The sequence below is a fragment of the Tupaia chinensis genome, unplaced genomic scaffold (genome assembly GCF_000334495.1).
Source record: "Tupaia chinensis unplaced genomic scaffold, TupChi_1.0 Scaffold000256_1, whole genome shotgun sequence".
NCBI lineage: Eukaryota > Metazoa > Chordata > Mammalia > Scandentia > Tupaiidae > Tupaia > Tupaia belangeri.
In genome coordinates, this window is record NW_006159736.1 from 2,648,514 (window position 1) to 2,662,185 (window position 13,672).

The 13,672-nt window shown below is 36.5% G+C and overlaps 1 protein-coding gene and 1 pseudogene across 1 annotated transcript in view; one reads left to right on the top strand and one right to left on the bottom strand.

The window, feature by feature from the left end:
• DST (dystonin) overlaps nt 1–13,672 on the top strand; it is a 576,919-nt gene that overhangs the window by 541,432 nt on the left and 21,815 nt on the right. Inside the window, exons 80-85 of the mRNA XM_014588047.2 lie at nt 294–413; nt 3,500–3,669; nt 5,033–5,192; nt 7,958–8,152; nt 8,951–9,079; nt 13,333–13,476. Coding sequence (XP_014443533.1) covers nt 294–413; nt 3,500–3,669; nt 5,033–5,192; nt 7,958–8,152; nt 8,951–9,079; nt 13,333–13,476 — 918 coding nt within the window. The remainder of the gene's footprint in view (nt 1–293; nt 414–3,499; nt 3,670–5,032; nt 5,193–7,957; nt 8,153–8,950; nt 9,080–13,332; nt 13,477–13,672) is intronic.
• Nucleotides 3,962–4,064, bottom strand: LOC114007934 (uncharacterized; annotated as a pseudogene).

Genomic DNA, 13,672 nt, shown 5'->3' on the forward strand with positions numbered 1-13,672 from the left:
GGGATGATTTCTCGCTTTCTATCTCTATGTCTCTCTCTGTCTGTCTGGGGAGTGCATGTTCCCTGCAGTGAAAAATCTCTCCAAAAAAAAAAGTAAAAAAAAAAAAATAATTAATGCCAAGTATTTCAAGACATTTTGTAATTTGCTGATGAAAGCATTACTTGTTATTTGCTGGGGAAGTTTTGAATTCATTATTTTTAGTATTTTTATTATTTTCTGTCTAAAAAAATACTAGAATTCAAATATAGTGTGCTTAAAATTTTTCTGAAAAAAGATGCGGATTTCTTTTACAGTTCCATGAAGCTTGGACTAAACTGATGGAGTGGCTAGAAGAATCAGAAAAATCTTTGGATTCTGAACTGGAAATTGCCAATGATCCAGACAAAATAAAAACACAACTTGCACAACATAAGGTGGGTCTATAGTTAGTAAAGCCATATTGTTTATTATATGTTCTAAGATCTTTTTCAAATTCTTTTTTTAATTAATTCATTTATTTTTATTTTTATTATTTTTAAAATTTTTATTTACTTATTTACTTTTTCATTTTTCCACAAACATTTACTTTACATATCAAAAAATTTTAACTCATACTCCATAGTTCTTGACAGTTAATAAACAAGTTTGAAAATTTCAAAATACTGGGACAAGCAGTTAGCGTAAATGGCTATGTCGCTGGACTCCCACGTAGTCAACCACAGTTCAAGTCACGGATCCAGTGGCTTAAACTCACGCTGGGTGTGTGTGTGTGTGTAATAAATAAATAAATAAATAAAAATACTGAATTTTAAAGATAAAGATAAAGATAATTTTGTTTGTGACTCTATAACAACAGAAACAGTATGGTTTTAAATATTTTTGAGAAAATATTTACATGTCAACTACTCAAATCATTGAAAAGCAAATGCCCAGCACACTAGTCACACATAAACCTTCTCAGTTCAGCCCTGCCCAAGTATTCTCTGATATACCATCTGCTAGCAAAGATCAGTCTCTTTTTCTTCCTTCAAAGTCTTTCTCAAAATAATCCTATGGTGTGGTTGCTCTTTTGCAGTCTCTACTGATTACAATGCTAGGCTGGAAAAGTCCAGGTTATTTTATGTTATAAATTCTTCCGTATATCTTCTCTAATCCTCTCTGCCAGCTAGGACTATTTATGGTACCAGGCCATCTTTCTAAGAGCTTCTGTTAGCTTACTTAAGATCCACCTTTGTTCCATAGTTTTCTGATTAATATTCAGATATGACATTCCAGTCAAAGCCTTGTCTAATAATGAGTATGTCCGATTTCTGAACAATGCAACAAGCATTACTGAACTTACGCAAATAACCCTTCTGTCACAAAATAAGAATATTCCAAAATATTTTCCAATTCCAGAGGGGTCAGGAAGGGAGAAAAGTGTATGTTTCTATTTAAAGAAACTAGCAAGAAAACTATTTTAACATATTGCTGTACCTATCAACAACTCAAAAGAAAGTAAACTGTTTAATTGGGAAAACAAAGCATAGTAAACAAAAATCAGTAATGCTTTACTCAAAAGTCATAAAATTCTATTTTGCCAGTTCAGTTTTATGTTCAGACTTTCTTCTGTTGAATATGCAGTGTTCCTGTGGTCCAATCTTTCCATTTAAATCCTGGAAGTTAACATTCTGCATTGTTGTTTATATTTCTTGTCCCTAGCATTAAATTGGTCATTTTCTTGGTTGCCTTTTGTTCTTTTATTTCTGTATGTATCTTTAGTTTGACTGGTTGAGCATTCCTTTCAGAACTTCTTGAAGAGTGGGTCTGCTACCGGCAAATTCTTTCAAGTCTTGTTTATCCAAGAATGTTTTTATTCTTTCTTTCCATATGAAAGATAGTCTTGCTGGGTATAGTATTCTTGGTTGAAATTGATTATGTGTTTGTCACCAGAAGGAGAAAGGCTCTATAGAAGTGAATCTATATTAAATTTAAAACTAATTCCCTTTATGATGTCATGTAGCAATAATATCTTTATCTCTAGTGATCATTTCATTAATGATTTCAGAGTTAATCTTTAAAAGAAATAGATACAAAGTTAATAATATTTCTTTTGGTTCCTAAAACATATAAACCATTTGTAGTAGTTGAAGTGATAGTTCACCTTGTTTCTTTTTCTTTTTTTTTAAATTGCCAGAGGTATGTGCTCTTTTTTAAAAATTATTTATTTATTTATTTTAATTTGAGCAGAGAGAGACACAGAGAGAGAGAGAAAGAGAGAGGGGGAAAGTGAGAAAACAAGCCATCAGGTCCAAGACTCGAACCATGGTGGGCCACGTGGGAGTGTCCAGCGCCTTATCCACTGCACCATCTGCTGGTCCCCAAGAGGTGTGTGCTCTTACCAGAAATAAAGGGGGAGTACCCCCCCATGGGGTGTGATCATACTGCAGTCATTTTTCCATTTCTCTATCCTGTTAAGATACTAGGCACATATGCACCTATCTGGCATGTTTTTCAAGCCTCTGGTGCCAGGATTTGAACCATGGTCAACGATGTGGAATCTAGTTCCCTTTAACCACTAGGCTATGGGACTGTCCACCATTTCAGTTTTTGATGAAAAAATATAGTTCTCTTGCCTTGTAATTTTTTCCATAGACCAGATGCTACCCATTTTTTTTTTATTTTATTCATTCACTGTACATCATTAAAGCATACAAAATGAGATTTCCCATTCAGAATACACTGTATATTGTCTCAATCAAGCACATCAACATATGTGTTATCATCAATAAAAAATTTCCATTTCTTGTTTCCTGTATATTTTTGCTTTTTTTGTGTCATCCTTGATTCCCTCTCACCCTCTGCCATGTCCCACTCTCCTCCCACACTCTCTCTGGTATCGATGGTTGCTTTCTATGCCTTTCCCCCCCATTTTATTGATTTGCTAATGAACTTAATTAATCTAAATATTTCCACTGGCAAGCGCAGCTGATGTATACATATCCATGAACCCAAGTCTGACTTCAGGCATAAACCTCAGTGAGTAGAATGAACATACTATAAAGTAGCACCTAGCTGGGACTATATAGTTTACTGCAGTCATCAAATATGCATTTTTTTTTCCTGAAACCTTTTTTATTTAAACTAACCAAATGCTACCTTCAAGGTAATTTTCTAGTAGAAAGTGATACAGATTTTGCAATATGGATTCTTTTGAACAGTGGAGTGGGAAAAATTGGTTGTGCCTACCAGAATTGATATTTTACAGGGTGTGTGAGTGTGTATGTGTACAAAATTCCACCCCTTCCTTCAATGATACATAATCACCTGCTTCTGAGAAAAATAAGCCTTTAATTTAAAAAGATTTTCTACTCTGGTGTGTTCCCATAAAAAATACAGCTTTTCATCATCTCACTTGATTTTTTTGTTGATGCTTCCATGTTTGGACTCTATTTATTAGGGACAATTCCTTTAGTGCCTCTTACCTATTTGCTCATTAGCCCCAAGGAGAAATGCACATTGCTTTTTGTTAAACATACAGGAGTTTCAGAAATCACTTGGAGCCAAGCATTCCGTCTACGACACCACAAACAGGACTGGACGTTCTCTGAAGGAGAAAACCTCCCTGGCTGATGACAACCTGAAACTGGACAACATGCTGAGTGAGCTCAGAGACAAGTGGGATACCATATGCGGCAAATCTGTGGAAAGGTGAGAGGTCCTTTAAGGAAATTTGGTTTTAGGCCTCTTTCAAATAGATCATAGTTGTCTTTTGCAAGGACGTTTTAAGAGCCTTAAACACCTCCTTTGCCTTGAGAACTTCTGCTTGTCCTAAAAGTCCCACTTACACAGCACCTACGTTGAGAAAGTTTTGCTGTTCATTATTATTTATGTTTAACTACTCATTACAATAAAAATTGGAATCATTCTCCAGGCCTCTGCTATTTTGCACCTGACTATGGCAACTTTTTCTGATGGCCTCCCCAGGTCCACTTTTATTCTCTCATTAATCTCATTTCCATAAACTACTGTGATGGTTTTTCAATTAGCAATAATCGCGCCTCGGATAAACCTCATTGGCTACGATACTGCCACTGCGCAAAGCTCTGTGATGGTTTTTAAAATGTAAATGGAATCTTTATTCCCTTACTCCTTACCTCTTAGAGAGTTATTATTGGACATGAAGTAAAATATAGGCTCCTTAATGTGGGGCATAGGTACTTCTGACCTGGCATTCCCTCCAACATCTGTCCATCTACTCCACTCCATTCTAGATCTCCTGCTTTCTCATCATACTTCCACCAAGGTGAAGACTTATTTAAAAATTGTTAAGTATTTAAGAAAGCTCAGTTGTAAAAAGTTCAAATATTTTGTAAATGTTTTTCAAGCTTTTCTTTTATTGGTGCTGAGATTAGGTAAAAAATATTTAGTTCTAGGATACATCCCACTAAGGTTTTACAGTGTGTGTGTTTTTTTAATTGTGACTTCATCAGTCTCAAAGGATTATATAGTCTTTATAATGTCACATAAATTATTTTATTTATTACATTTTTGAAAAAAAAATTATAGTGATGGCAACCAATCCATGAATGCCAGAAGTTAGAGATAAGACAATATATAACCATAAAGAGATTGTATAAGGAAAACTTTGGGGATGGGTGAAACTGTTCTGTATTTTGACTGTGGTGATGGTAACATGAATCTAGATGGGTGATAAAATAAAAGTCATAGAACTAACTACCAAAAATAGTCAGATTTCTTTCTGATCATTTTTTTTTTCAATTTTAAAAATTCTAAGAATTAAAAGGACATTTTTTAAATGAAGTAACTTGAAGATCATTGATTTTTAAAAGGTGGTAAGAATTTTCCTGGAATAGATGGTATGTATTTAAGAAATAAAGAAAAATTGGGGAAAATTTTGGTTATTTTTTAAGATAAGCAAAGGAACATCAGTGAAAACACATTATTCCTCTTGAGTATGCCTCAACCTTTTTTGTCAATGAACTTTAGGTGTTCAGATATGTAGAGATAACTTTTTTCTTGCTCAGATTGATTCTTCTACCTTTTTCTCCAGACAAAACAAATTGGAGGAAGCCCTGTTGTTTTCTGGACAATTCACAGATGCCCTACAAGCCCTCATTGATTGGTTATATAGAGTTGAGCCCCAGTTGGCTGAAGACCAGCCTGTCCATGGAGACATTGATTTAGTGATGAATCTCATCGATAATCACAAGGTATTTTATTTTATCTTTATGTTTGAATGTTCAGAGTAAAGAGGGAAGCATAACCTCTTAAATTAGCCTCTTAAAATCAAGAAACCATGTATCATTCTACGCGGTAGTCTTTATTGTTATTATATGTGTGTGTTTGAGCAGAATCAGGAGGCCAGCTTTAGAAGTGATGGGGAAAAATTTTCTTAGAATATCAGGAAAATGCTTTTGTTTTAGTTGCCAGACCTAAAACCTTTTTTTTCAACTTGGAAAGTGAGTTAATATTCTTGTGTTTTAAAACACGTTTCAAGAATGTTTTACTGTTTTCGCTATACATTTAAACAGTTATGTAATAAAATTTGAAATTGTTCATTCAGTGACCTGGAACTCTAGGTCATTGCATAAGTGTGTACGTTTGTTATATGATCCATGGGGGTCATGATCAGCAGCTTTTCTTTTTTTAAAAACTGCTTTAGCCTTGAACTGTGGTAATTTATGTGTTGACAATAAGTCTATGGAGGGATTTAATTATGCTGTTCTTCATGAAAATTAGTTTTCTTGGTTTCTCCCAATGTGTATATTAAACTATCCTACAAATCAGAGGTGTAATTCAAAGCACCCAGCTGATACTGAGTGTAAGATCCTAAGTTATGACTGTATGATGTAATACAATTTAACCTTGCAGATGACATGAAGTATAGTACTAATGTATGGTTGTGTCAGAGTTGATGTTATATATAAATATCTTCTACATGAAATAATGCTGTTTCTTCTCTACTTTATAAATTTTGAGTTCAAAAAATTTTATTTCATTTAAAAATGTTTTCTTTATACTTCCCTGGTTGTACTATTAAATTGTTGGGAAAATCATGATGTATTTTTCTCTATTTTTTTTTGTGCAAAAATGTGTCACAACTTTCCAACAACCCAATAGTTTGATCTTGTCTGTTATTTTTAGCTGAGTCCTTTTACATATTTTTTTTCTGTTCCTATTCTCTCATTCTACCCATAAAAGAGAGTTTTTACACTTGAATATGAACAGAAAAGTTTTATAAAATGAATAAACATTGATCAGGCATACAAAAATTAAAAATTTTGATGATTACATTGGTTTTTCTTTATAGAAACAAATGTTTTATACATGATTAATACAAACTTCCTACTCTCTGGCATTTATTCAATGAATAATGAATAGTGTAATGTTACTTTTTACATAAATACCATTTTTATAAGCTCACTGTCTAAATATTTACTACCATAAGCACTGCCAGATTTTTTCCATATAAAAGGTCATCAAGAATAAATTAATCACTTAGCATTAGTAATACTATTGGAAGGCTCAAGAAGTTTAAGTATACAAAGTACATTGGAACGTCTAGTCAGAACTATTAGATTAGGTTATCACAAGTGAAAAATTTAGCTGTTATACCTTCAGTGCTTCTGTGTATGTATTGACGTGTGTGTCAGTGTGTTTGTGTGTCTTTGTATCTGTTGATCTGCAGATACAACTTATTTGACAGAGTGAAATCAAAGAATTCATCATATTATTCTTTTTGATGAGTTCACTTTTGTGAATGATCTAAGTATCAGAACTGATCTATATAGTTAGAGCCAAATGGTAATATTTATTTGTGTTGACTTGTTGAAAAATAAGTAATTTTATTTTACACAGGTTGGCTATTTGAAAGATCTAATTACAAATACAAATCACTGGATCAGAAATAAAGAATCTGGGCTTCACTTCCTGAATTAAGTTTGTAACCCAAAGAAGCCAGTTAGGGAACCAGCAGTTAGCTAGTGTAATGGCTATGTCGCTGGACTCCCACATAGTCGTCCGCGGTTTGCGTCCTGGACCCGGTGGCTTAAAACTCACTCCGGGCGCATGTGCGTACACGCCCAAGATCCTGAGAGGAGAATGGAGGAGAAGGATTGCGGCGTGGCCATCCCCCCTGGGGGGGGATTTCTCGCTTTCTGTCTCTCTGTCTCTCTCTGTCTGGCGAGCGCACGCATCCTATAGTGAAAACCTCTCCAAAAAAAAAAAAAAAAGCCAGTTAAACTCCTAGCATATCAGTGTTTGCAAAATTAGGCAGCATAAGATCTCAAAATGTTTTTCCTCTAAAATGACAGACAAGGATTTAAGCCTAAAAGATTTGAAATTGTGGGTTTACTAAGGACACTGAAAAATAAAGGCTTATATTAGGAAAAATGGACTTGCATGCCAGCCAACTCCCTGTGGGCCTCCTGCTATTGTCTCCAAGTCTTCTATTCTCCAGACCAGGATTGCTTAGTCATCTCTTAGTCTGTTAGGTATGTTAGTATTACTTAGTCATTCATTACTGTCTTGGCACTTTGCACTTACACCAATGTTTTGAGAAGAATTGGAATACCATATTAAATAATCATAGAAAAAAGATATTGGTACTTTTTTTCTAGAATTGAATAATATTCAATTGAATAATTGTATAAAGAATGCTGGTTGCCATTGTTTAAATCCAATGTGTCATTTAAAAAAATAAAAAATAATGAAAATTTAATGAAGATAATATAACTTATTCCCTCGTGAAAATATTACAAGACTAAACAGATTTGTAGAAGACTGTATTCTTGACTGTTTAAGCAGGACCAGCATGTCTGTCATTTCTTATCATCTGAAGATATTGCCAGGAATATGGTCATTATAAGTCTTAGGTATCCATATGTGATGTTATATACACCTATATATTTTGATTAGTATGTTTTGCTGTTTTGGTTTTGGAATTAAACATTAATTTTTAAAAATGCAATCTTAGGCCTTCCAGAAAGAGTTGGGGAAGAGGACCAGCAGTGTGCAGGCCCTGAAGCGCTCAGCCCGAGAGCTCATAGAAGGCAGTCGGGATGACTCCTCCTGGGTCAAAGTCCAGATGCAGGAATTAAGCACACGCTGGGAGACTGTGTGTGCACTTTCCATATCAAAGCAAACGCGATTAGAAGCAGCCCTGCGTCAGGTAAAAACCTCATCCTGCTAGCTGCAGGTATTGAGAAGAGTACTGAAACCTTTACAAGAACTATTGTGGTGGACTGGGAGGCTCCTCAGTTCTTATCCAGGACAGGCACGGAAGAGGGACTCCTAATAGCATCATTGCCTTGATCCTTCCCTGCTCCTTCTTCAAGAATTTAAATTACTCCTAGGGATCAGCAGTTAGCATAATGGCTATGTCTATATCGCTGAACTCCCTTGTAGCTGAACTCCCATATACCCGACCGCGGTTCAAGTCCCGGACCCCGTGGCTTGAACTCACTCCAGGCTTGTTGCATGTCCAAGGTCCCGAGAGGAGAATGGAGGAGAACTGATTGCAGTGTGGCAATCCCCCCTGGGGGGTGATTTCTCGCTTTCTGTCTCTCTGTCTTCCTGGCCAGCGCACATGCCCTATAGCAAAAACCTCTCTAAAAAAGGAAAAAAGAATTTAAATTACTCCTAGAGGGAGTTTTTCCAACTGCTGGCTGAGTAATTTTTCAGCTTTAAAGTGTGATGGGGCTGCCATTCATTCAAAATCAAATTGTTAAAATGGTGAATTATTTCATATAGGCCTTGTGACTATCCTAGATGTTTCTTACATTTGTAAGACTCAGCACTGTACATCTTTATCTTTTTAATGGGAGTAATTTATATAATTAATCAGTTTAAATTTAAGGGTTTTTTTTTTAATTGTGAGGAAGAATCAACAGTTCTGTAAATTTTACTAACAGGTATCCTTGGGAATTTCGTGTGTGTGTGTGTGTGTGTGCACGTTGTGTACTGTTAGGCCGAGGAATTTCATTCCGTGGTACACGCCCTCTTGGAGTGGCTGGCTGAGGCGGAGCAAACCCTGCGATTCCATGGTGTTCTGCCAGATGATGAGGATGCTCTCCGGACTCTCATTGATCAGCATAAAGTGAGTAACATAGGGACGCTTAGTTTATAAATGAAGTTTACAAATGTTTTTCTTCCTGAGAAGTAAACATGTGTACATTCAATTATGTATCTCCATCCTCCTTGCTTACATACATATTTCCCATGCACCTATACACATATATATGTGATTATCTTTTAAGTATTCTTTTTAGAGAAAGTGGTTATTCTAAAATTGGTCACTGTTTCCTATCTCAAGGAAGCATAATTGATTTTTCTAAGTGGTCATTTAGTTTCTCAACCAAAATTGGTCAATTTTGTTGCTACTTTTAAGTGAATTTTAAAAATGAAACTTCGCTAATGAGCAGGTTGGCATTTATGAAATTGCAAATGTAGAGTTTTAAGTTGATGATTTTGACCTTTTTAGGCAAGCCAAGCCAGTAATTTCATAAATCATCTTTAAATTTTATTTTTAAGCTTCTACCACTTGTTTTTGATGGAGTCTTTTAAATTCCTTATAGAAGATAACCTATAGTATAGATTGTTGGGTTGTTGGAAAAGTTATGATGCAGTTTTGCATAGTAAAACATAGAAAAATGTCATGATTTTTTTGACAACCACATAAAATTTTTGAAAGTCTTAACCTCATAAGTATATATCCTATTTAATAATCACCACAGAAAAATCTGGCTACTCCCACAAGATCCTTCCTGTGGCAGTGAGTGGGACTTGGCACAGCTCTTAAGAAAGTGGTTCAGAGTTATCTGACCACTTAACAGATGTTTTTTAACCTTTGACCTAAGAGTCAGGAATTTGTGCTGCTAACACTCAGTGCAGTGTTGATGTCAGCGTTTTCTATTAACTTTAAACGATCTTTTTAACACCACCAATAACCTTGTCTTTCAAGATCAAGTCAGAAATACATCATTAATTCCAGTGTAACATGGATTACATCATCTCTACAGACTTTTATTTTTTATTTCATTTATTTATTTATTTTTTAAAGATTTTTTGCTGTAGGGTGCATGTGCTCGCTGGAGAGATGGAGAGATAGAAAGTGAGAAATCACCCCCTAGAGGGGGATGGCCATGCTACAATCCTTTCTTCTCCATTCTCTCAGGATCTTGGCCATACATGCACATGCACCTGGCATGCGTTTTAAATCACCAGGTCCGGGACTCGAACTGTAGTTGACTCTGTGGGAGTCCAGCAACGTAACCATTATGCCATCTGTTGATCCCCAAACTTTTATTTTAATTATTAGTCTAAGGTGCCTAACCACTAGCAATGAAATATTGCCATTAATAAAAATGGTACAATATTGTATAATATTTTCTGGAGGAATGAAATGCTATATACACCATTTAAATTTGAAGCTAAAATATATATAAAAAAAAGTTACATCTAATTTATAGTAAATTTTTACTCAGTCTAATCATTTCAAAGTCTAGTTTATACTTCTGTGGGCTGATCATCTGCCGTCATTGAATTTCATTTCTATACTTGGGGTTGAGTCTCAGAGTAGCAGTAAGTATCTGCTAGACACCCCTAGAAAGCTAAAGTACATATCTAAAGCCCTACAAAAAGGACCCCATTGGTGGCATCACCAGGAAACCCCTAGGAGGCAAGTGTCCAGCCCAGAGTTAGTGGTTTGTATAACGAATTATTTAAAAATATTATCAGATGAAATAACATTGCCCATAATATTATGAAGTATTTCTTAGTAATGATATTTTACAGTAACACTATTTGTTATTTTCTCTGCTTCCCTTCACACATTTACCAGTTACTAGTTGAAGAAATGTAGGATATTTAATTTCTCAGCACCAGGACTAGAGACGTACCAGTAAATCCAATTTATAAAAATAGCAAACTTTCCCCCGTGAGCACAAACTGCTAAGGTAACACTCAAGCTATATCGGAAAAAAGAGCACAGAATGAAGCCAGGAGTTGATGGTCCAGTCCGCCCAATTCTGGGTATAACCCTGACTCTTCTGGGTATGGGAGTGATCAAAAGTAGATAATCTGGGGCCGGCAGGTGGTGCAGTGGTTAAGGTGCTGGCTCCCACCTGGCTAACATCACAGTGGGCAGTTTGAACATCACACCTGGTGCATGTGCATGCATGCCCAAAATCGTCAGAGGAGAATGAAGGTCAAAGGCTCATAGCATGGCCAACACCCCTGGGCAGGGCGTGATTTCTCCCTTTCTCTTTCTCTGATTGTGTCTTTCTCTGGTGAGTGCATACACTCTATAGCAAGCTTGAAAAAAAGAGTAGATGATCCATACAAGTCACCTTCTGGGGAAGAACAACTGTAATTTACCTATATTTTGCTCCTTCAATTTTTTATTTTTCTGTTGTTGTTCTTTCAATTCAGAGGATCTGTATTGAGAAAATTTAAAACATTTTTTAAAATAGGATATGATATTAGAAAGTAGGTCATGTTATCAGAATATGTTGTTAGTTGAACCTTGGCTATATGATAGTAAGCATATATAAATAAAAGGGCTGAAGCATTTATTCAATCAGTTACAAAACTATTTCAAGCCAATTATTTATTTTTTTTGGGGGGGGAGAGGTTTTCAATATAGGGCGTGTGCGCTCTCTAAAAAGACAGAAACAGAGAGACAGAAAGAGAGAAATCACCCCCCAGAGGGGATGGCCACACCACAGTCCCTTCTCCTCCATTCTCCTCTTGGGATCTTAGGCACTCACGCACATGGACCCAGTGTGAGTTTAAGCCACCGGGTCCGGGACTCAAACCGCAGTTGGCTACATGGGAGTCCAGCGACATAGCCATTATACTAACTGCTGGTCCTGTTTCAAGCAATTATTAACACAAAAGAAAAATGTAGTCTTTTAATCTGTGGTCCTTAGGGTCTAGGATGCATGTATTTAAATAGTTAATATCATAGCAAAATGGCACATTAGGAGGTGTATAACAGAGCTGCTTTTCAGAGGTTTCAAAAGAGGTCAGTCTTGGTGCCAGGAGGTAGCATGGTGGTTAAGGCACTGAATTACCACCAGGCTGCCCATGGTTGGAGTCCCCGACCTGATGGCCTGAAAATCACACTGAGCACATGTGTGTATATGTGCCCAAAATCCCAGGAGGAGAATGGAGGAGAAGGGATTACAGCGTGGCCATCCTATGTGTGTGCGTGTGGGGAAATTTCTCACTTTCCTTCTCTCTATTTCTCTCAGCAAGAGCACATGCCCTAAGACAACTTTCTTTTTTTTTCTTTTTTTAAAGTCTATCTATCTTAGTGTAAGACACCTGCATTCTAGAATGAACACCTCCATTTATATGCATGAGTACCATGGGTGTCGCCTGTGTCTGCAGCCCCGAACAACTGTCAGTGTGATTAAGTGATTCCTCTTTGGGCAGGGATCCAGGTATTGGGTGGTTAGGAAAGCCGTGACACATTTTTGCATAGAAAAATACCTCATGACTTTCTTGACAACCTAATAGTTTGGGGTATTTGGATGTTCTGAAATTCCGTATGAGATTTTAGAAACAACGGATATCAATGTTTTAGGGTAAAGGTCTTCTTTTCAGAGTGCTGTGACCTGTGTACCTATGGATACAGCTCTGGTGGTAGAAAGAACAGTTCCACGTGTGAAATACTCATAGCTCATTCGTGATCACTGAGGATTCATTCATCCTGCCTCCCATGAAGACTGGCTGGAACTGCTCAGAGAGTAACTCTTAATGGCCTTTGGAAGCAGCAGTTGTCACACAGGGTGGCCTGTCAGGGCTACTCCCTCCAGCATCTCCCTGATCCTTTATTGCCCTTTCCGCTTTGGGCCTTCTCTCCAACACCTCCTAGACACTGCAGCTCCTTGCCCAGTCTTCTCTCTTTCCTACTACTGTTTTGTACGTATTTTTGTCTTTCCTGGCGCAGTTAATGCTATTTTCAATACTATCCTCCTTGCTTTATATTTTAGAGCATTGCTTTTCTTGGCAGTCAGTATCGTTTCTATCTCTGGCAATACTCTCTCTCCCAGTGCTACTCTCCATTAATAACCTAATTACAGTATATCCCAGTTAAAGTTATTTTGTGTATAATACATTTTTTAATGCATGAGATATTATCCTATAATTATATTTTGAAATACGTAGTAGAAAATATTTTCTATTTTGTCCCCTTATTCTCCCCAGTTAGTGGGTTATTTCCAACTGTGAATAAACCAAGTGAGGTTTTGTGTATTTGTGTAGCTCTGGTGGTCAAATGAATGTCACAGAGTTTTGTTTTCAGCTAGTGCCAACGGCTCATTGAAGTCTTTGTTCCTGCTGTAGGAATTCATGAAGAAACTGGAAGAAAAAAGAGCAGAACTAAATAAAGCCACCAGTATGGGTGACGCTGTTTTGGCCATCTGCCACCCCGACTCCATCACCACCATTAAGCACTGGATAACCATCATCCGGGCCCGGTTTGAGGAGGTCAGTGTGTCTCAGACGAACTTTCAAATAGCCACTGCTTCAAGAATTGGGAGGTATAGCAAATGTTAGCAATTGAGATGCTTTTACAGCCAAGAGAAAGTGAGGCCTCTACATAGAAAACGTTAAGATACCCTTCTTGTGTGAAATTCACTTTTCTTTACAAGGTTAAAGATATTTGGTTATTTTGTCCCCAAAA